The sequence below is a fragment of the Coloeus monedula genome (assembly GCF_965178545.1).
Source record: "Coloeus monedula genome assembly, chromosome: 4".
Lineage (NCBI taxonomy): Eukaryota > Metazoa > Chordata > Aves > Passeriformes > Corvidae > Coloeus > Coloeus monedula.
The window spans coordinates 25,026,660-25,049,714 of NC_138784.1; the positions used below are offsets into that span (position 1 = coordinate 25,026,660).

The 23,055-nt window shown below is 48.7% G+C and overlaps 2 protein-coding genes across 5 annotated transcripts in view; one reads left to right on the top strand and one right to left on the bottom strand.

Annotated features, from left to right (window-relative positions):
• Positions 1-178: 178 nt before the first annotated feature.
• Positions 179-3,668, top strand: MAFF (MAF bZIP transcription factor F). Of its 3 annotated transcripts, none has more exons than XM_082281120.1 (3): positions 179-240; positions 1,543-1,599; positions 1,681-3,668. In XM_082281120.1, the coding sequence occupies exons 2-3, from the start codon at positions 1,564-1,566 to the stop codon at positions 2,092-2,094; spliced, it is 450 nt and encodes a 149-aa protein (XP_082137246.1). In that variant the 5' UTR covers positions 179-240; positions 1,543-1,563; the 3' UTR covers positions 2,095-3,668. The 3 variants fall into 3 exon arrangements, with proteins under 3 accessions (XP_082137246.1, XP_082137244.1, XP_082137245.1); XM_082281118.1 differs by lacking the exon at positions 179-240 and adding an exon at positions 397-473; XM_082281119.1 differs by lacking the exon at positions 179-240 and adding an exon at positions 402-473 and having other exon boundaries at positions 1,546-1,599.
• Positions 3,669-4,645: 977 nt separating this feature from the next.
• TMEM184B (transmembrane protein 184B) overlaps positions 4,646-23,055 on the bottom strand; it is a 30,451-nt gene continuing 12,041 nt past the window's right edge. Inside the window, exons 2-10 of one of the 2 annotated variants that reach the window (XM_082280201.1) lie at positions 21,956-22,216; positions 19,528-19,693; positions 16,157-16,247; positions 15,547-15,622; positions 12,324-12,415; positions 11,858-12,027; positions 9,724-9,918; positions 8,826-8,849; positions 4,646-7,781 (exon numbers count right to left, since the gene is read on the bottom strand). In XM_082280201.1, the coding sequence (XP_082136327.1) occupies positions 7,540-7,781; positions 8,826-8,849; positions 9,724-9,918; positions 11,858-12,027; positions 12,324-12,415; positions 15,547-15,622; positions 16,157-16,247; positions 19,528-19,693; positions 21,956-22,216 (1,317 nt within the window). In that variant the 3' untranslated portion in view covers positions 4,646-7,539. The remainder of the gene's footprint in view (positions 7,782-8,825; positions 8,850-9,723; positions 9,919-11,857; positions 12,028-12,323; positions 12,416-15,546; positions 15,623-16,156; positions 16,248-19,527; positions 19,694-21,955; positions 22,217-23,055) is intronic. The other variant, XM_082280202.1, reaches the window with a different exon arrangement.

Here is a 23,055-nt window from a genome sequence, read left to right on the forward strand (position 1 = left end):
TTAACGCCGCTCCCGCCGCCTGCCAGGGGAGGCGGGCGGAAGGGCGGGAGGCGCCATCTTTGTGAGGGGCGGGGCGACGAGGATGGGGCAACCCTCCTTAAAGAGGTGGTGGCCCATTTTGGTGCGGCGTTCTGCTCCCGGCAGCGCCGCTCATCGGTCGCGCGCCATCCCTAAACTGGAGTCAGAACCAGCGCTGTTGGAGCGCGGCTGCATTCACACCGCGGTGCGCGCTGGCAGCAGGTGCGAGGGGGGCTGGCACCGTGGGGCGCTTTAAGGGCAGCGGGCGCTTTAAAGGCAGCGGCCGCCCCGCGCGGCAGCGGCGCGGGGGGGCGTGGCGAGGGTGACGTCACCGCATGACTGTGTTTTTATGAATGAAAAGAATCCGCGGGTGAGTAATCGCGGGGAGCGGGGCTGGAGGCGCCGCCCGACGCCCTGACCCGGCAGCGGCCCCGCGGGACCAGCGCAGCCGCCAGGTGAGCGCCGCCCGGAGCGGCCCCTCCGCTCCCGCCTCGCCTGCGCCCCCCGCGCGGCGGCCGCGAGAGGGGGGCGGCGGGGTCCGGCACCGGCTGGAGGCCTCTCTGCCGCCGCCGAAGGCGGGGATCGGGACCAGGACTAGGGCTGGGGCGGGGGGGCCGCCGGCCGGCCGGCCGCGCTCGGGGCCGGCCGCTCTTCCCTCCCAGTTCCCGGCCACCGCCCTGGAGGGATGCGTCGCCGCTCCTCCGGCTCCGGCGGCGGCGGATCCCCGGCCCGGATTGCATCAGCTTCCAGCCGCCCCGGCTCCACCTTTGCCGCCGCCCCTCTCCAGCCCCTCATTCTTCTCGGGGCGCTCTCGGCCCCGTCCCGGCCCCCCTCGTCCCTCCGAGGGCTCTCCTAACGAGAACGGGGCTCCCCGAGGTGGGGAGAGCTGCTGGGCTGCAGTGTGGGGTGCCGGACCCCTCCTCACTCTCCGAACCCAGGGCCGGGGGGGGGACCGGCCACCGACGAGGGGCAGGCACCGCTTCCGTGACTCTCTCTCCTGGGCTGCTGAATCACGGGGCGCCGCGACCTTTCGCCCCCGGAGCCTGGGGACACCCGGCCTTTGCGCGGCACCCGTGGTGCTCTCCCGGGCGGTGGGGCGGCACCTCCGCACGGGTCCCGGCCGGGTGACTTCGCCACGCTGTCACTCCGTGGGGCTACTGCTTTTACTTTCCCTTCAGCCTCGGGCGGATCTCGCCTGTGTTTCCTCCCCGCGGGGAAGGCTTGGCTTCCCAGCAGGCGGCTGGGGCATTTCGGGTCCCGTGGGCAGAGCAGCATCCCAACCGTCTCGTGATGGGATGAAGGAGGGCGGGAGGTCCATCCTTGCCCCATTACTATTATTCCTTGCACTCATCATTGCTATTAATATTATTACTATGTACTTTTTTAAAAGGAGTGGGATGAGTCATGCGGCCCGGGGTGGGGGGGATGTGGGCAGCAGGCAGGAGACCAGCAGGGCCGGTGTCCTCTGTTCTGAGGTGAGGGACACGGAGCTGGCAGTAACCGGCTTTTCTCCTGGCTGCTCAGCAGGGCCAGAGTGAGGAAAGGATGGCTGCGGACGGGCTCTCCAGCAAGGCATTGAAGGTGAGCACCAGTGGGAACAGGGACGTGGGAGGCAGGGGGCTGGTTTTGGGGGTCTCAGGCAAGCACGCCTCTCTCCGGCAGGTGAAGCGGGAGCTGGGGGAGAACACTCCACTGCTGTCGGATGAGGAGCTGATGGGGCTGTCAGTGCGGGAACTCAACCACCACCTGCGGGGCCTCTCCAAGGAGGAGGTGGCGAGGCTGAAGCAGCGTCGTCGGACGCTGAAGAACCGGGGTTATGCTGCCAGCTGCCGGGTGAAGCGCGTCTGCCAGAAGGAAGAGCTGCAAAAGCAGAAGATGGAGCTGGAGTGGGAGGTGGACAAGCTGGCCCGGGAGAACGCTGCCATGCGCCTGGAGCTCGACACCCTCCGTGGCAAGTACGAGGCCCTGCAGGGCTTCGCCCGCACCGTGGCCACTCATGGGCCCCCTGCCAAGGTGGCTACCGCCAGTGTCATCACCATCGTCAAGTCCGGCACCAACCAGGCCGCCTACTCCTAGTGCTGGCCTCCGTCCTCCGGCAGGACACAGTCCTCCCCGGGGCACCTTCCCCATGAATTGCCTCCCAGCCCTTCCCCAACCTCCTCCCTGTCAGGACCTGTGCCCAAAATCCCCCTTCTCCCATCCCTTGAACTCCAGCTCCCCCAGGCAGGGAGGGCTGCTGCTATGTGGGTGCTGGGGTGGAGGACAGGACCTCACTGGTGGACCCCACAGCCCCCTCCCCTCTTGGGTGTGCAAACAGGAGAGAGCGAACCCACACAGGCAGCAGTGGGGAAGCATCCCACAGCTCCAAGCTGGTAGGAAAATGCCAGGTGCCTCTCTTCTGTGAGAGGGCATGGGAGAGCTGAATGTGGGCCAGGCGGTCCCAGGAGCATGTACCAGAGGGAAAACAGGAGAGAGAGGTTTTGCAGTGTAGTGGAAGAAGGCATGAGAGAAGGGTATCAGCGTTGGGCACACAACCTGGACCACAGCTGTAGCAGGGGGGCAGGTGGCAGCATGTCTGAAATCTCTGAGGATGCAGATGGCAAGGGAAGGTTGGCAGGTCAGAGGGGGAGATAAAGTGGCTGCAGGTTGATGCCTGGTAAGGGTGAATGGAATGGGAAAGCACTGTGGCAGCTTGTGGTGCTGGGGGACCCCAGAGGTGACAGTGACTGGGCAGGAGAGAGCTGGGGGACATGAGTGGGTCAGCCCAGGCTGTTGTCCACAAAGGGGAGAAGCAGTGGTGCTGTTTTATCTTTCTCTATCACGCACATCCTTCACGCCTCTTCCTGCTGACGGGACACTCAGCCTGGCTGGGTGTCTGAAATCCAGCAGCACCGGCAGGAAGGAAGCGGAGGCAGCTGGAGCAGAGATAAACACTGTTTTGCTCAGCACAGGCCAGCTTGTACGGCCCCACCACCTACAAAGCCCATGGAAAGGTGCTCCTGGCCCTCGAGAGTCAGAGATGGGGAGGCAGAGAGAGGGGTGGAGGTGCAGGAGGTGGGAAGTAGGGGTGGAGAGCATCCCTGCTCCTGGGAGCTGCCTGGCAGGCAGGTAGGCTCCTCCCTTTGGTTTTCCTCCAGCTTGGACAATGGTGTGGGACAACTGGCTCTCGAGCAGGCTGAAAGACTGGAGAAGAGTTGGGTTCGCTAAATACAGGCAGCACAGGGGAGGTAGCAGGAGGCAGACCCATCTCGGGAGCTGCTGCTGCAGATGATTCCCCTGCCCCTCCGTTCTGCCCCTGCCTGGGTATTGCCACGCCAGCTGCCCTCAGCTGCAGCCTCCATTCTTCCCCGTAGAGGTGCCTGCCACTCCTGGATGGGGCACTGTGGTTGGTATCCCCCACCCCAACTCCTCTTGGGTTTATTTATTGCACGAACATAAGTTATTTTCACGTCCTCTTTGCCATTCCGCCTCTCGGCACAGCCAGGATGTTGGTACAGAGCCGTACTTTATATTTTATATATGCAAATCACATTTTATCTTATACTTATATAGAGCAAAAAAAAACTTATTTATTTTCTGACTTACAGTATGTGTCCTACCTGACTCCTCTGTATTTTGTAGACTTTACAAATAAAGCAAGTTTTTTTTTTTTTTTTCCACAAACATAGAGAGTGTGTTTGGTCATTCTTGAACTTGGGACAGAGCTGTGTCTGAGTGAGACCAGATTTTCAGGCTCTCTCTAGCTTTGCTGCAAGACACGCTCAAGAATGCACCCAAAAAAGATGGGATGGGGGATAGCTCATGGCTTTTTAAGACAAAAACAGATTTATAGTCTCTGAGAGAAAAGGCCTAAAAAAGCATGCTTAATGCTGAATACCACCCCCCAAAGCACTTGCTTTCAGGAGCAGTTCAGCTGTGCTGAATCAGCTTTTCCTGGGAAAGATAATGCTTTTCACTACAAAAATTGGACCAGGTGCAGAAGAGGCAGGTGCAGTCAGGGCATCTGTGCCAAAAAACTTCCCTGCTGAGTGACCTTACTGCCTTACCTGGAAACAGCAAGGAGGAAAGCAAGGAGCTTCTGCCCATGGATGGCAGGAGAAGGGGAAGAAGTGTGGCAGGGACCTTACTGGGAGATGAAGCCAGACCTCCTCCCTCTGTGGAAAAGCCACCCTTCCTCAGAGCTGAGATAGAAGCAGTGAGCATGTTCCAAACGTCCTGGTGGGCCAGGTCCCCAGCAGTTTGCAGCACTCAGGATGGTTTGGGGGTTTGACATTCCCATTCCCTCTGCAAATGCCCCCAGCCCCAAACACTGCTCATGGAAGAAAATCCCAAAGCCACTGTTTGCTGGGGCCCCCTCTCTTCCACTGGTGTTTCACAGGAACACCTAAGGAAGGATTGATCTCTGCTCCAGGTTTTTGACACATGGGTTTCACTCCTGCCTTGGGCCAGCAGTGGTGTCTCAGCCGAGGGTGCTGCAGTGATAGTTTTCCATCAGCTCCTACATAGATACACAGAGCTTTCCTTCTGGGAAGAGGACAAGACATCCTGACCCACCAAGCCTCAGTCCCTGCAAGAAAGAAGAACTCAGAGAAATCACCCAGACAGCACCACACAGAGCCAGCTTAAGTACAATCTATATTATCTCTATATTTTTTATTTGTCATCATATTTGCTCATTTCTGCAGAGTATAACGTCACAAAGACCAAAATAGAGAGCGGCTTGTCGCTGAGCTCACATCAGTTAAACACGATAGGTACAAAACTAGGTGACTCTGTCTTATTTATCATACTTTTTTTTCAGTCATTTATATACAAAGAACTACTCTATATGGAAAAATAATAAATCCCATGGGTATGTTACATGGTAAACAAAAAAGGAAGGAAGGAAGGAGAGCAGAAGCAGGTGAGGGAGAGCAGCTCCAAGGGTCTACTCCTGGAACTGGCACATTTTTCTTGGGCCCTGGGCTACCATGAGCAGATCTACAACACCATGGATGCCTTGGCCTTCTCGGTTTCAAGCTCTGGATCTCATATTTGTTCCTCCAACACAAAGTGGCTTCAGAGCCAGTGCTTGCTCTGGCACTTGCCAGTCACGAGGGAGAGCAGGAAGCTCAGTGATGGATGATTTTGTGTGGTGTTAAAAAACATATATGTATATAAAATTATAAAGTAGGGCAGCTGGCTTGTTGGGCACTAGCTCACCAAGCTCCTCCAAAGGCAGCTGGTGCAAAAGAGTTATATTGAAACCATTACACACACAATGCTTTGAGAATATCCAGATCCTCTGTACAGCATATATATATATACACATATACATATATATATATATATATATGCAGGAGACATTTCAAAATAAGCTCTAAGAAACGCTTCTCTAAGCCTGGACCACCTTCATGCTCAATGGGGCAATCACACAGATTTCAGCCACCCAAATGCAACAAGGATTGGGGGATTGGGGGCAGTCACCAAGTGATACTGGGACATCATCAAGGCCTGCAAATGCAAAGAAAGGGGAGGATGGGACCATGTCCCATGCCCCACTTTCCTAAAAGGGAGAGTAACATAAGTATTTCACATTAAAGGACTGTTAATCAAAGCCATAGAAGACAGAAGGAAAGTCCATTCAACCTTCAGTCCTGCCTTCCAGGTGGCTTATGCATGAGGAAATTTTACACCAAGGCCACACAAAGCCTGGCAGAGTGTGTTTGCATGTCTAAATAAGCAGTCACAGACTTAGGAAAATTAGTAACTAACAGCATGGCATTGCAGGATGTGTGTAAATGGGGAAATCCAGCAGCAGAGAAGCTGCCCAGCTTGGGCAGAGGTGCTGAATAAATAAGGTGCTCTTCACTCACTGTCGCTTCTGAGACACTCAATGAACAAGCAGATGGATTAGGAAACAAACGGTAACATAAACTCCAGGCAGCAAACCAGACTCCAGTTCTCCTAGCAGAGCAGCAAGGAGCAATCCAGAATCACACAGGTCTGCCCTTGGCAGGGGAGGCATCAAGTGGGAGAGGAAGGGAGAAACTACAGCTGAACACAGCAGCTTGCTCCAATCTCTCATTTTTGCTTCTTGCTTGCAGGTAGGAACACCTGAGCTGTAGCACTTGAGTGTGCTGCCCACTCTTCCCCTAGATAATTTTAAGCAAGCAAGAGGCATTTCCTGGTCCCTGGATAGATCTACAGAGGGATCACTTTTCTTTTGGCTCCACTAAGTACCCATGGGTTCATCCAAAACCTAACAGAAGGGGAAGCTTCTCCCACTTCCATGGATGCTGCTTCCACCCTTGATAGCACTGCAGGTGCAGCAGAGCCTGTGAAATGTGCAGCAGCAGCAGCAATTGCTGCCTGAGAAAATAAAAGGGACAAATTGACCAGCCAAGTCATGTCAGGTTTCAAGTCTGCTCCACCTTGGCCCAGAACAGCTACAAAAATAAAAAACAAAGGAGTGTGCAAGATTCCTTCCTGAATATTCCAGCCTAAGGGGAAAACTTGTGTAGCTCAGGAAAAGTCATTGATGTTGAGCATGGGGAGAGCTACCTGTGAGAGACCAGGACCTGCTCTGGCAGCTACCTCTAAGAGGGACAGATGTGATGCTGGGGGACAGGAGACAAGAAGAAAAACTGGTTTTGTGTTTACATATCTTCCCTTCCCAAAGAGGGGTGAAGGGGCCAGAGCTCTTCAAACTTCCACCATCTACCATAGCCAGTCCTCAGTCTTGTTAGCAGGAGACAGATGCTCCAGGGAGGCTTCCTGCCACAGGAAGCCAGGGAGATGGGAAGCTTGGACACCTGGTGATTAAAAAACTCCACCCTTTTGAAAAAGTAATTCCATCCCCAGTGAGCTTTGACAAGGTTTTATAGCAATTGGAAATGCAGGGAGCCAAGGAACACAAAGAAAGCCCTGTCCTTTTCCCCCTCACTCACTCAAGGACTCATAACCAGGTGCTCAGGAGGGTGGGGACAGATGTTCCTTACTTAGCACTCAAGGCAATGGCTATATAGAAAGACCAGTCTCCGGTCTGGTCCTCAGGAACGTTTATGGCTGCATCCCCATTCTATTTCCCAAGGATCACAGAGATAGATGTTAGTACCAGGGAGCTGGGGGGAAAACTGTGCCTACATCAACCATTCAGGAAAAGAAATAGAAAGCAGTCAGGTTGTCCTGTTGGAAAAAAACCAAAATATTTTTGGCTACAACTCCAGGCTCTGGCCAGTCACCCTCCACACCAAGCTGGGCAGGTGTGGGAAGCCAGTGCCCCAAACCCTGGAGCTTTGCTTGAATCAGTTCTGATTGCTGCTGTAAGGAATGGGCTCAAGCATGGAGTCCTGGCCATTCCGCCACCTCCGCATTGCTCATCGTGTCCGTACCCACAAAAGCTAATGGGAAGTGCCCACTTCTGCAATCTTTACTCTCTAGGAAGTGATATGACTTGCGTGTTTCTGCATTAATAAATTATTATTAAAAAAAAAAAAAAAAAAAAAGGAAAACGACAGCCTGTGCTGGCAGTTTCCCCTCCTAGAATTCATCATCGGAGCTCAGCAAGAGGGTCTTCTCGTTGTCGCGTGCACCGGAGCAGCTGTGGGAGCGCGAGATCACGTGGCTGCCATTGCGCCAGGGGGGACCGTGCTCCAGTGTCGACTGTTGGGTGTACTGCTGGTAGGCTGGAGAGAAGTTGTGGATCGCATCTTGGACAATGTCATGGGGATTCATGGTCTCCTTGAGGCTGCTGGAGATGCTCTTCATGGGAGCACAGCGACCTGTTTGGGTAAGACAGGAAGGGACAAGTAAAGAAGACTGCTGCCTTCCCCACATCTCTTAACACGAAGGTAAGGAGAACAGGGAACATGCGATCCTAGATCCCACAGAAGGTGTGTTACAGACTTCCTTAAGCAGCTGCTGAGGAAAAACCACACAAATAGTATCGAGTTTTACCAGTGGTGCTCCTAAACCCAGACACCGTGAACCAAGTGAATCCACCACAGCACCAAATGGAGGACACACCATGAGAACGGGACACACCCACAGTGACAACCTCCACTACACACTACCAGTGCTGGCCTGGCTGTGCAACAAATACAGTCAGGTAGAGAGGTGCTCCTCTAAATGCTTTCAGAAGACAAAAATTAAGTAAATTCTAAAAATGCAGGAGAAATGGCATTTGCCATTCCACTCACTGAAAATTAAGACTGCTAGGTGGTATCAAAGTGCCCATGGGAAAGAAATCATATGAGTGGAAAGCAGCACAAAGTAAGGAAAGGAGGGAAACAGGCAGTACTAGAGGCAGAACAACCCCATGTGTTATAATGATACCATGAAGGAAGCAACAGCTGGAGAATGTACCACCCAAGTGCTGAGCACAGAGGGAAGCTGTGTCTCCTTCTAGGAGCTGCCATGTCTCATGGCTTCTAGGTTCCATTTCCAGTATGGGCTTCTGGCTCTGGTCAGTTCTGGGGATGAGCTCCCCAGAGAACCAAAGCATACTGATCATCTGTGGCAGTCATAAAAGTGAAGGGAGGCTGGGGTGAGAGCAGCTCCTTTGAGAGCCTGTGCAACTCTTTGGAGAGAGATCCCCAGAGCTCCAACACAAATGCTCTAAAGCTACGCATTAATGCCCACGTGGCTGTTTTACTACTTATAATCCAGACAACCCTAAAGCAGCTGTGTGAGGCAGTCGAGTTACAGACTTGCAAGGAAAGGGGAACAAGGGACAGGGCAGGCTGTAGGCAGGCTGGGAATCAGGAGAGAACAGCATCCCAGCTAAAAACCAACTGAGACAAACACACAAAGCATGCTGTACCTACCGTATGGCCCATATGATGGAACAGCTGCATCAGGGACCAGTGGCCAAAGCAAGGGAGAGATAAAAGGAAGAGGAGAGAGACAGAGACAGAGAAAGAGGAAATAACAAGAACTGAACAAGGCCTGCTGAAACATTCCCCACTGTACTGACCAGCAGTTTACCCTTTCATCACCCAGAGATCTCATCTGTCCCCACTGCAACCACCGTTCTTCCAAAACCTCTGGGGCTGGCTGGGATGGAGGGGTCATCTACATCAACACCTGTCCAAGGGCTGCTGTCTTCCTGCACCTTGGCACGGATCTCCCTCAGCAGGAAGGAATCCCTTTATTCGGAAAACACTGCATAGACTAGGCACAAAACCTCCTTTTCCCAGAGATAACATCCATCTTCCTCTTCCCCAAAATAAGAATCTTCCTTATAGCAACCCAGCCCTCACAAAGTTGTTACAGGAAGATCCTCCTCCTCCTCCATGACAAACATATTGCCAAAGCACAGACTCATCTTCCCAAGCCAGATTCAAAACAGAGCCTGTTTTAGGCCCTGTCCCTCCTGCCCTCAAGTCTGTTGCATAATCTGGAGCAATGGAGTTCCCCTCTGGGGAGACAGGAAGAAGGACAAACCCATTCTACCGAAACAATGCAACATCTTACAGCCCTCAGGTCTGCAACAAGTTGTCGTGGGTGGCATACTGGGGAACTGAAAAGGGAACAGTGCAATTCACACAAGGTTTCTGCCCCAGAGAGCTGTTGCACAATAAATCTGTTCAGACACCACGCAGGAGGGGATGTGGCATTTTCCAAGCTATCGGGTTGGGAGTCATTTCAGTGTGTTGGCTGCCTGAGGGACCAGTCTCCACCCAGTCTCACTACCAAAGAGACAAGCCCTGGCATACTTCCTACCTTGGGCATCAATTCTCTTGTCCACATACACCTTGTATGTGAAGGCGTGGCGCAGGGCAACGGCTGCAAAGAACATCTCCACACAGATGATGAAGTCTTGATAGCCAGCAGCTACTGTGCCTTCACCCACAGACACATTAGCAGAGTGGATTTTGGGGATGGCACCACACTTTTCCAAGATGGCCAACAGCATCCCTAAACAAAGGAACAAGTTCATGTAAATGTGCAGAAAACATGGTGTCACAGTAACTGCAAAGAATGGAAATAGCTGTTTGTGCTGTACGTCCTAGACACAACCCCACTCACCACATGAGCTACAAACACCCACCTATGGTCACTTGTACAACAGAGAAAGGAGAAATAAAATGAGACAAATAGATCTAGGCAAAGAATGTTCAAACACTGATCCCTTTCTATTCTCAACTGACACAAACTGTGAAACTAACTGCTGCAGGAATTAATCAAGTCCAAAAGGGTAAGTGGAGTTAGGTATTTTTGTAAGCACCCCGGTGATCTCAGTGTTGTTCCAAAATAGGTCCTTTAACACAGTGTACAAGATGCCAATCCACACAAAGAGTCCAGGTATTTGGCTTATTTACAGTTCTGCATAGAAAGGGGTGCTGGCTGGGAAATCCACAAAGCCAGCATGATGGCTACCAAAGCTTTTTGCTATTTATACATTTTAGCAAACAAAGCCACTAATGTTCCTTGGCTAAAAATTACCTAATTCTCTTTTTAATTAGTATTCTGTCTTCTATTGGTTAATGATCCTCTCACTGCTCGTGCTAATTAGTCTGCACGCTCAGTCTTTCTCTCCTTTCGAGTCGTGGTTTCTTGGGTCAGTGGCCGTGATCTCCCCCTGCCAGAATTACCTTTTACTCAGCTGCAGCTGATTCAGCACAGTTGCTGAGCAGTCTTTATTAGTTTCTTCCTTATCTTGGGGGTTCTGCCAAATGTCTCTGTGGCTTGTAAATTCTGCATTTTTTGTGCTCACAATCTGTGCTACATCCTTCTTCCCAAGTTTTGTTAACTTCCCCTGAGGTCACTGAAACATGTTAAGCCCTAAACCTTAACAAGGCAATTCTACTGTCAAGTAATTTGTCCTTCTAACACCTGGGTATCACTTGGAGCTTGTTTGTTGGCTGCTGTTTCATGGATTAAACCTCTTTTCTTGTTGATTAGACTTGAAAGTATACAAAGATCAAACATCAAAGAATGTCCTTTCTTAAGAAAATTTTGACATATTCCACATTTTGCAACATCAGCACTTCCACTAGCTAGAGCAAAAACTGAAGTAACAGAACTTTGCATTTAAGCATATTAGTGTTTTTGACACACCACTGTAAGAAAGAGGTTTCTCCCTGTCAATAGCTTAGTGGCTGAAGAATTTCAGAGAAGACAAAGTGTATGACCAGATGCCTCAAGATGATAAACTAGACAGCTTATTAGTTTGTAAATAGGGAGGATGGGCCATACTGCAACAGCCTAAATTCCACCTAAGTTCCTACTCAATTAGCCTTTGAAGTGCAGCTCAGTAAACCTAAGTAGGGCACTGAACAGGGAAATGCTTAGAGCCAATTAGTCAGAAGCACTAAGCTTAGGTGGAATTTCAACTTTCCGACTGTGCCTCTGCATCATGTGTATGAATTCTGAATGTCCTTCTCCTGGCGGTGGTTCTGTGGCAGAACACACTGCACCCAGCCAGCTTGCTGCTTCACATACATCACAGACATACCATTAAAATTTTATTTATAGAGCACTAAAAAAACCACTAAAATTTTTTAGATGTGCCACTTTAATCGATAAAATGGCAGCAGGCGGATAAAATGTTGGCAGCTTGTGTTTTATGATTGTTTCAGCAATGCAGAGGACTCTTCACCCTATCAGCTGATTTTGCCAGGTAGATGTTCTTGTGCACATGCACACACAGGGATAATAAGGATTCAGAAGCATATAAACAAAAATTAAAATGAGCAAAACAGGTTTCCCAGAGAAAAGCAATGAATGACTACAAACCAAATGGAATATAGAAAGACAGAATGTCTATTAATCAACATCTGCTCTATCAACTCCTATGTTTGAGCCCCTGCAGAGAGCTCTTTGTGCCTAGCAAGAGAAGGGAAAAGCAGCTCACCTTGCCAGAAGGACAGGAAGATGACAGACTTCACCATGAAGAACTTGAGGACTGGGCTATAGGGACTGAGCAGCTCACGTGTGGCAAAGTAGAAAAGGAAGAGGGCATACAGTGCCAGGCTGACAGAGATGTTGTAGATGATAGTCACATAGAGGTAGCCACTGGTTACACTGAAAAGAGAAGATATATATGAATGCCTGAAACTTCGGCATGATCTTTTCCCCTTGCCACTGTCAACGGAGAGTTCCAAGAGTCCATTTCCTTCCTGCCTCCCTGTCCCATTCCCCCCTGTAACCAAGGCAGAAGAAACATGAAACTAAAAGAGGGCTACCTCTGCCTTCTTTTCTCATGCACATCAGTCCATGTAGTCTCATCTTTTCCCACGGCTCAGCACACACAAGGACAATAAGCAAAGCCAGGCAGAGAAGGGGCAGCCAAGTTTTGCATGCTAAATCAATAAACTTACTCAAAGTCACCATCCTGGTACTTGCCGAAGGCCTGAAGGATGACTGTGCTGATCGCCATGAGGGGCTTCACCACACAGAACTGCAGGGTAGCCTACACAAACGAGAGAGGAGGAATGAGAAGGCAGGAGGTACAAGAGGACAAGTTGGCAAACCAGCATCATGGTGGAGTGTCCACTGGGACCACTCTGCAAGGCAACACAATCCAGCCCCAACAAGTCTGAGCCTGCCACTTGCTCATCAATTGTGCTTGAGGACTGTAGCACCCAAAAGGAGATGAAGGAGATTCAGAAGATGTACATGTGCTATCTACTTGTCCAGAATGGGAAGAAAAACCTCTCTGTAGGGTTGTTCCTAGAAGCTGCTCAGCCCTACTCTTCCAGAGGTGCTTTTCACAGGCTGTGGTGCAGCACATTTATGCACTATAACAGTATGAAAAACAAAAAATCCCACACTATGCTATGGCACAGACACAGCAAGTTTAACAGAGACACACTGGGAAAGGAAAGCAAACTCCAGTCCATAGTTGTCACAAAGTTAGGCAAGAAGGTCCTCCGGATTGGAGGGGAATCCTGCTGTCAGAAGAGGAACTTTTGACAGCTGCCACAATATGAAGGCGTTTTGTAAACACAGCGATGTGTGTTGCCACACACAAGTTACGAGCTATTCTGTTGCCATCCACATGACCTTTACTGAATCTCCCCAAAGATTCCATGGCACTTGGGATCAGCCCTATCCATTCTGCCTGTATAAACTACTGCTCCTATTGGGACTGAGTGTTCTCTCAAAGCCACCACATTCTTCAACTTCCTCCAGATGTTGAACTTCAAAGTCCTAAAAAAGGGAAGACTTATGGCCCTAAAAATGTCTCCCTGAAGAGATGTGACCTGTGTCTCCCTGAAGGAGGTTGGAAGAGCCTGGGTAGGTGCTGACCTGTGCACATGTTGGGGAGGGCTGTGTAAGGAAAGAAGGTAAAACCAAACAGTAATAATTGCTTTGGACACGATGCAATTTGTTAGTGGTCATAAGACTTCAAGGAGATTAAAAAACCTCAGCACATGCCAGTTAGTGAGTCACTTTAAATATGTGAACTGGAAAAGGTCAGGCTAATTGGTAAACAACTCTGTCCTCCGAGCTTCCCCTCCTTCCGATCTGGGGACATTTTAACCATTTCCCTGCAATCCAAACCACCACGTACTATTTTTAGTTGCTTCCCCAGAAGATGCTGTAGCATATGGGAAGCACATGGATGGTGTGTGACCCATGTGTGAGGGTCACCAGACAGAGGCCCAGCAAAGAACCTTGATCAAGACATCTTTAAGGAAACAAGCTGCTTGGATTTTACGCCACAGACACCAGCAATACACCACACTGCTGGAGGTCTACAGGCAACACAGGCAGACTGACTCACCCACAACAAGCACCTGCCTGAGAAAAGTTTGGGGGGCAGGGCGGGAAGGTGGAAAGAAGAAATATTTATAACACACAGGTTCCTTCAGGATGAAAGAGACTGGAAAGAGCAGAAAATGGGCAGGTGGTGATGGGAGGCAACAGAAGTGCCAGAGATGGTGAGAACACGGCAAAAAAGGGCAAGGTGTTCCTTTCAGCACATTCCTCTTCCTGATCATCAGGATGGCAGATACCGCACAGATCAGCACTGGCATTTGCTCTGTTGCCCTTTTGCACCAGGCTTCCCAGGAATTTGCCTTGAAAGGGTCTTCCCCAAAAATCCTGGAAGTCTAGAAGTACCAGAAAGTGAACCTTGGCATCAACAATTTCTCACCAAGGCAATATTTAAGGTGAAGCCAAGAAGGATGGAAGTATTTAAGCATCTCTTTGCAATACAGCCTCCCCAGCAGACTTAGCAGTTAGCGAAGGGCAGGCATGAGTAGCAAAATTGCTGCCAGATACCAGCAAAAGAAAAGCAAAGTATCTACTGGAATCAGAATTACCAAATGAGCTGGGATTTATGGAAACCAGCAGAAAAAGCACACCTTCCCCATTCCCCAAAGTGTGCCTCTAGTCTTCACTGTTGTGAACAAACTTTCCAAACACAGACACATGCAACCCCGGTGGTGATATCTGCCAGAGGTTGTGGGATGTGAGAAGCAAGAAGTCTAAGGGAAATTATTTCTCCACCATTCATTCACCTTCACGGGTGTTACATCTGCTTATGATATATTTAAAAGGTAAAAGCCAACATTAGGAGCAAAAAGAATAGGTAATGCAGTGAATCAACCAAAGGGTGTCCAAATGAAACCCAAGAGAAACAGCTGAAGCAGCATACTGAGTGCAGACTAGAAAATAAAAGTATCAGGCAAGAAAACAGGAAACCCACATAAGGACAAAATATGGGGCAGGGACAAACAGAACAGGTATGCGAAAGAAGTGGTCCTTTGAAAACGGCCACTTATGCAGCACAGGTTAACACAATATTACCATGAGGCTGCACTGTACTTTTGATGTTCCTACATATTGCTAAAACACAGAAGATGGGCCATGATGTTCAGGAGAAGCCAGGGCAGATATCTAGACCCAGTGACTGAAATTACAATGATCTCAGCCCTTTCAAAGAACCAGACATGCTTCACACTGCCTCCACAGGGTTCTGCCTCCTGTGTTCATTTCAGGAAGTGAGCAAAGCCTTGAAATTCACCTGCTGTTTCATGACAGCCAGAGGTGACTGACCTGCAATGAGCAGACAAGGGCTGTACAGAGGTTTAGATCTTCCCCATTCACCCGCCCTCGACATACCCAGCTCAGCACAGACAGACACACATGGTGAGCAATACTCGGTTCCTCCTACAAACCAATGTGTCATGCTTAACCTCCATCCCCTCCTCAGCTCCAAACCACAACAGCACTGGGTATTCAGGAGGCTGTTACACAACTGTGGGGTGTCTGCGACACAACACAGACATCAGTTTCTTAGAGTTGGGACCTCTGTAATCCAGAAAGGGAAAGAGTTTCTTCCTAGGATGAACATCAGTTTCAGGAGATAACTTGTGTCTTTAAGGCCTTCCTGATGTGGGGTTGAGTAGAAAATGTTAAAATCATTCTAAACAAACCAACCCTGAAACACCTCCTCTTCTCAGCAGTCCACAGGCCTCTCAAAATGCTGTTAGAGCCCCCCTCAAAGATTCCAGAAATTTAGCAGCAAAAGGCACCACTGCCACCACCACACACTTAATTTCTGCAAGATGGCCCAGTCCCTCCAGCCCATACCTGTTTGCAGAATCTCAGGAATCCAATCGAATATGTCTTTCCCCACAGGCAGCAAGTTCCATACACACAGCTGGATCTGCAAGAGCCAACAAAAGAGTTCACAAGCAAGATTTGGGCAAGAGTGTGAGATTCCCACCCTCTTTATCTACCCTCTCTGTAACAAAGTTGTAGGACTGATGCTTTCTCCAACAATGACTGCAGTTATGGCCATACCCTCTTTTAGAGATATGTCTGAAACAACATCCTGACCATACACTGCAATTTTTTTTTCCCCTGTAACTGAGTAGCATGGGGAGAAACATAGATCCTAGAGGAGGCACATACAATCAACTGAAGGCAGAAAGGATTTAAAGGAGGAGAAGGGAGTAAGAAAATAAACAAAGGAATAGGTAGGTGTCCAGAAAAGCTGTGAATCAGTCCAGCTTGCCTAAGAGGATGTGATCAACCTGATCTGTCTAAGAGCAAGGTACTGGTAAACCATCATCATCCACACTGCCCAGTTCCAGCAGACATTTGCCACCTGACACAGTTTCTCAGGACAGGGATAGAGAAATAGTAGAAGGGCACATAAGGAGGACAGCGTCATGCTGTAAGCACAATAAATACTCACTCAATTGGTTTCCCTCTGATCTCAGACATGATGGAGCTCTCCCCTCCCAAGTACTCATAGCAGAGGCTGAGAAAGTTGTATATTACAAAGGCTGCAAAGACATCAATCACAGTAAAATGACAACCAACTTCAAAACAGGTGCAAGGACCAAGAGTACAGGCAACAGACCAAACATTAGCAGGGATTGCTTGCGCAGCACCTTTCCCTTCAGAGCACTCCAGATCATTTTCACTGCATTTATCATGCTACCTCAGCACTCACAAGACTATCTGAACGGGAGTTTGGCCAAAGTCCCAGGCCAGTTCCATGACTCATGCCAAAAGGGTCACAGAACCATTTAAAACTATGGTCAGTCCCTGTTTTATTTGGCATCTTACAGATGCCATTCTTTACAAGGTTCCTGTGCATTATTCCAGGACATTACACTGATACTAAATAATCTGGAAAAGATATCTCTGATTCATCAGCCGTATGTTATCTCCTGTATTTAATCTTTTGGCTGATGAACAGAGTTTGTCTCTGCCAGGTAACCAGACTATAGACATAAGAGTTGGAGAAACAGAGGGTTTATAACAATCAGTGAAACTCTGTTTTCATATCTGGTGGAGATTTTTGCAAAACAAAAAGGCTCTGTGCTTCATTTTCTCAAAAAGATGAAATCTCTTGTGTGCTAAATAACCATTTCCTTAGGCCACCTCTTCTCCGCCTTCCCCAGCAACTTGGTACAGATGACAGACAGAGTGACCACTAATACTCTGCCCCATTCCAGTTCCCCATAACAGATATATCTCCTTTTCATGGGATCCAAACTCACTTAAACATGCATGCAGTGAGCCTGTATACACCCTATCTGCCACTCTCTTGACTTGTTATAACTGCTGTCAGACCACCAAAGTTGTGAGATTTTTTAGGGCAAGGACTGCACTTCTGCATTTATCACAGACAGCCCTGGGGCAAAATGACAGACCAGATGACCCTTCTTGCAACATTATAATGGTCACCTGTGTCTGGACATTCCCTAGAATGACAACACCCAAATCCTGCTTTTTGCCCCAAATAATCTGGGATAGAAACAGCAGTCTCAAGGAACTTATAAAATAAGAACAGAAACCTAATAATGTACAACACTGAGAAGCTGATCTCCCCAAGCAGCCAGTTATTAGACCTGAGGTCAATTTTTCCACGTGAATGATCATCCCAAGTCAGTCAAATTCTTCTATAAGTATCCAAACTATGCCCTGGCAAAGAGGTACTCCATGCTCCCCAAAACACTTATAGTCTCAAAACATTGTACTTATGGCTTGTAGACGTGTCTAGCTGGCAAGACTGCTATGGCACATAAAAGCCAGTGCTACATATGCTTCTGTGTATGTAATTGGAATATTGTTATTCCATCTGTAATCCTTATTATTGAACAAAGTTCACACAGTAATGATTTTGCCAAAGCTTTAATTAGGGCAGAAAACACCAACCATGGAAAACTTATTTAAATAACTGTGGTAACCCCTTTTGCCTTCAATTTTCCTGCAACTTAGCTGACAGCTCCCAGTACCCAGAGGAAGAAAAGCTGAGCCTTTCCTATTGTCCTCCAGTGACCCCTGCCCTCTGATGTGGTCATTACAATACCAGCTGCCCATTCCACAAGCACTAGGGAAGAGATGACATCAGAGGAAGAAAACAAAACCAAACAAAACCAACAAAAAAAAAAAAAAAAGGGAGAAATATCTGCCCATTCATCCCCAAAAGAAGTGCTAACTAGCAAAGCTCATCACAACAGCAAAGAGCTCTTCTCCCATTCCTGGTCCACATTCATCAGATGGTATTCATGATATCAATATAACAAGAAAAAAAAACCCCCAAACGAACCCTACCTGTGTCAGTGTTTGTACAGAAGCAGAGTCACATGAAAGCGTAACACCAAAACAGGCTCCTCCTAACACACTACAAAATACAGTCCATAAATGGCTTAAGACAGCTTTCAAAATTTATTAATAGGGTCTTCTTCCACCATTCCCTAACATCCCACTTTGTAATGTAAAACCTTCCCAAAAAGTAAAGAAGGTGGATGGCAAGAGAGGGAAAAGAACAAAAAGGCTGTTTTGAAGCAATGCCCAGAAAAAGTGAGGGAGAGAACCTGCTTTCCAAAGGTGTTTTCACCTCCAACCTGTAGTTTTCTCATACAGGCCAACAGAGGTGAACTCTGGAGCATGGGCAGCCTCCTGAGCAGATGCTCAAATGTTTGCAAACTCCCAGAGCAGGAGAGGCAGAGGGATGCTGGCTGTTGCTAGGAGAGCAGCAGGCTTCCTACTGGACCTATACACACGTACAGGGCAGGGAAAGAAAAAAACTAGGCCCAAAGAAAGATGCCTTCTTGCATCACATGTGCATGTTTGCCATCTGCTGCTGCATCCAGAGCATTGTTAGGAACGTGAAGGAGGGCCTGCTGGTCCCTTCAGCTGATTAACTTGTTCACATGGCCAGGGGCAGCTCTCTGCAATACAGATCTCACCAAAATAACTGCACCAATGAGTTAGGGTTTAATGAGGGTACGGTGATAAACTGTCCTCAAAAATACACTGCTAGAGTGCAGGGTGGGTAGAGGCTTCTCTCAGGATGAGACCAGGAGAGAAGTTGCAATAGCATTTACAGGAAAGTAACCATTTCCCTCACATACAGTGCCAGTGGTATTACATCACTGCAGCAGATAACCAACACCAAGGAAGTGCTCATCCTGAACATGGCACCCTCTCTTCTACAGGACTCCAAAGCACTTTATACTTCACCAGCCACAGCACATGGCCACTGTGCTACCCTGTGCAAGCACACAAGTGGCCACAGGATGGGACCAGAAGAATACATTTCTAACAAACTGCACCAGGAACACAGGACAAAGCAAGTGTCTGGCTGCTAAGTGCTGTTAGAAGAGACAGGAGCTAAGCAATACCTCACTTTCTGACACCCAGATACCATCAGAGTTTTTTGCTTTACCAAAAGCTTTTACCTTCCTGAAGCAAAGGACCCCAGAAAACCAAAAATTTTGTCTCTACAGCACACTGGAGGGAAGGCTCATGCTCAGAGGCCAGTGAGGGAGACGGTCAAGTTGAAGAGGGTTTTGAGCAACCTGATCTAGTGAAAGATGTCCCAAACCATGGCAGGGGTGCTGCACTAGATGACCTTTAAAGGTCCATCCTGACACAAACCATGCTATGATTCTATGATTTTCAGTCACTAAGCAAGCCATGGTCATCCATTTAGGCACACCATTCAGTACGTGACAGTGACGCTTTCTCCCTGTTCTCAACCAGAAATAGAGTTCTCTCTGGGCAGAGACTTACCACCCCTCCCCCCATTTTCTGTCGGACTCCCCTTACCTTCATAGCAGTCCCGCACTGTGCCAAAGTAAACATAGTACTGGTCATTGGTGAAGAACAGGAGACTGAGCCATGAGTCAAAGGCATAAATGGGCACAATGAAGAGGATCCGAACGATGTAGCGCTGTTCATTTGGGCAGCTATAGCAGCGGAGATGCATGTAGATCTGAGAGACGGAGAGGGGAGACCGGGATCAGCGGTATATGGAGCAGAGAGGAGAAAGTAGAACTGGAGAGTCAATTGGGCCAGGAAAAACAAACTCAGTAAATCACCTCTTGATTGCCTCCAGCAGCCTCAAGGTGATGAACATAAAAGAAAAGATAAATCACTGTTATCATATGGCATTGATATAGCAACCCTTAGCTTGCAGAGAGCAGGAATGAGAGGGAAGAGAAAATGGAGGCATTTCTAATCTAGTTTCTTATAGGGAATTGATTTATTTTTACATCACCCTGCCCACGTTCTTTTGTTCATACCTTTTTTTCCAGCTATCAGTCCTATATTCCTGCTATCCTCTTTTAAGTACCTAAGATTCATAACAGTGCAGGCTGCTCTTCTCTGAAAAGGGAAGGTGCACGCTTATTGTGAACACTCACTCTTTTGGCTGTTTTGGATGCTTTTGAGACTTTCACCTGAAACAACCTGAGAGCCCTTTACAGCACATCCCAAAGCTGATAAGCCACAGCCCATCTGCTCAAAAGGTGTCATTCTGCACATGGGTCACAGCACAGCCACAAAAGGTCAGCCATCAGGGGAGCACTGTGCTCAAAGGAGCCACACAGTTTGTTCTGTCCGACTGCACACATGCCAACACCTCTAAGTCACTGGCTGGGGGGAGCACAGCATCCCCACCCTACCCTCTCCCACCACTCACAATTCCTTAGCCATCATTAAATCCCACCCCTAAGATGATTTTTCATGGAATACCCACCTCCTGGAAAAGGTATTGACCACAAGCACACCCTGAAGATGAGCACAACCCCTGTCATGCCCTAATAACACGGGCAGAGCTTCAGCATGAGTTGTGGGTATACTCGTTTGACCACGGAGTCAGCAGAGGGAAGGCCTCTGTACAGTAATTCTCATTGAGCTGCTGTCCCAGCTGCTGGAATTAGTAACAGCCAGCTGATTACATACGTGCCTCACCACTGACTGATTCTGCTGCCTGAAGAGGCACAAGCATTAAGGGGCGCTGTGAGGGTTCTCCAGAGACTAACAAAACATAGACAGACAATCTCATCCTTCCATTGTAAGGGAGAGGGGCTTCTGTCTCCACGACAGCTGTCTGTTGCTTATCCCTTCCTGGTCAATATTGACTGAAGGGCTCAAAAATACTTCTGTTTCCTCTCCCTGTGAAGGGCTCACAAATACTTCCGATTCCTCTTCTTAACCCATGAGGAGCTCACAAAAACCTCATTTCCTGAGGAGAACGGGCTGAAAATAAACTAACAAACCTTAGAGATATTTTTGCCTTGCGACAATCCCAGTGACACATCTCATCCAGCACAGAGACAGCTGACACTTGAGTTCAGATGACTCCAAGCTTTGCCCTTGGGATGTCAAAAGAGCCCTGTGATCCATGTGCCTGGGAGAGCACAGGAACTGCTGCCATGTAAGAGGACAACAGCGCGTTTCTATCAAAAGTGTCTCTCTGGCACTGACCTCCATCAGTTTCTTCAGAGAAGGGCATTAATGCCTAACTGTGCAATGTTATACTGCAGAGGAAAATTTCTTCCTACCCTCAGCAGGTGATGAATTTGACAGGAGGATCCATGGCACTTGTAATTGTTACCCAAGCTGGTGAAACTGCAGGTGTTACTCTTATTCCTCTGTGACTAATCCATTTTTTACCTTCACTAGCCCCTGTACTCCATCAATAGGCTGTACTTTTCTAGATTCTAGTCATCACTCTGGAATCTATGATCCAACAGGTACAAAACACAGGTTGATAAATAACAGGGCTTGTGTTTCCCCACTGTATTTTTCAGTTCACATGACAACTTCATGAAAGAGAGGGACAGAACAGGATGCAGGGTTTGACTTATTCTGGCTCCCAGGACATCTGCCCCAGAGAGAGGGGAGGGGAAAAAAATTAAAATGAAACATTTCCTGCTACTCCTTTCCGCAGCAGAGTTCAGCCTGTGGAATCCACTGGCACAGGAGATCAAAGGAGGAATGTCAAATAACAGGTGACTAGGATCTTTTAGCTAACAGCTGACACCAAAAAAAAAGGCAAGATTCATCTAAAGACCTGTGAAAGGATGGCCTGAGATAACACACCTTTCTGCACACCTTCCAGAGATGGCCAAATGTTTTATACCTGCTAGTTTTAAAGAGTGTGCTTCCCCTCCATTCACACTGTGGAAATGGTCTGTTCCTTCATGTGGGGAAAAGGAAAGGATGAGAAGTACAAGTGACAGAGTTTTACCTGATGGCAGGTGATGAGCAAAGCTGTCCATACAAAGAAACCTGAGATAGCCTGAGCAGCAGTGGTCATGAGGAATATTGGCTGCTCCACAGCCGTGGGGCTGCCATCCTCCGGCATCCAGGAGAAGTTAGGAGCCACAGCTGGAGTGGTGGCAGCTGACCCCAATCTGGGGGCTGCAGTGACATCAGTCATCATTATCATGGTGCCTTTCGGTGTGACGTTCCAGTTGGGATTGCTCAAGAGCTGCCCACGAGCCAAGACCTGCCAGAGAAGAGAACCACAAAGCAATTGAACCCACCTGAAAAGAGTCAGGAATGTAACAGAACTTTGCACCTCTCACATGCCTTTCACCAGGCTGCTCACATGTTTTATGAACAGGACCTGGGTAAGCCTGCCACTGCCATCCCTCGTGATATAACAGATCACATGGTACTCAGGAACCTCTGACAGCCTCCCAGAGACCATGAAATCTGGCCACTGCCATCATCACCACCCTTCTGCAACAAAAATATGTAAGATGAATATAGCATTCACTGGAGATCATAGAATCACAGGATGGTTTGGGTTGGGAAGGACCTTAAAGTTCATCTAGCTCCGAGCTCTGTGCTGTGGGCAGGGACACCTTCCACTAGACCAGGTTGCTCAGAGCTCCAACAAACCTGTTTCTGAACACTTCCAGGGATGGAGCATCCCTAACTCCTCTGGGCAACCTGTGCCAATGTCTCACCTCTCTCACAGTAAAGAATTTCTTCCTAATATCTAATTAACCTACTCTTCAGTTTAAAGCCATTTCCCTTAGTCCTATCACTACACACTCTTGTAAAAAGATCAGAAGGAAGTGTCTAAATAATCTGTACTGGAACGTGACAGGCACACCTAAGTTAACAGCTCTATTTTCCATGAGTACAGGCTATTCTGCTGTGTCCTAGTGTCATGGTTAGCCTGCCAAGCATCAACAAGAACATGTGCCACAGTGTCCCTGTGCAGGAAGGGGGCAGGGGGAAGAATATCCTAATTCCTCCAGCGAGCAGTCCCCACCTCTCCTACTGCCACATTGAAAACCACACTCAGCCCAAAGCACCCTCATTGAAGGACATGCA

What these genes read in the sequence shown, in the direction of transcription:
- MAFF (XM_082281120.1), top strand. Translation starts at nt 1,564, where the DNA reads ATGGCTGCGGACGGGCTCTCCAGCAAGGCATTGAAG. An exon ending in TCTCCAGCAAGGCATTGAAG is followed by an intron (nt 1,600 to 1,680) that starts GTGAGCACCAGT and finishes TCTCTCCGGCAG; the next exon opens with GTGAAGCGGGAGCTGGGGGA.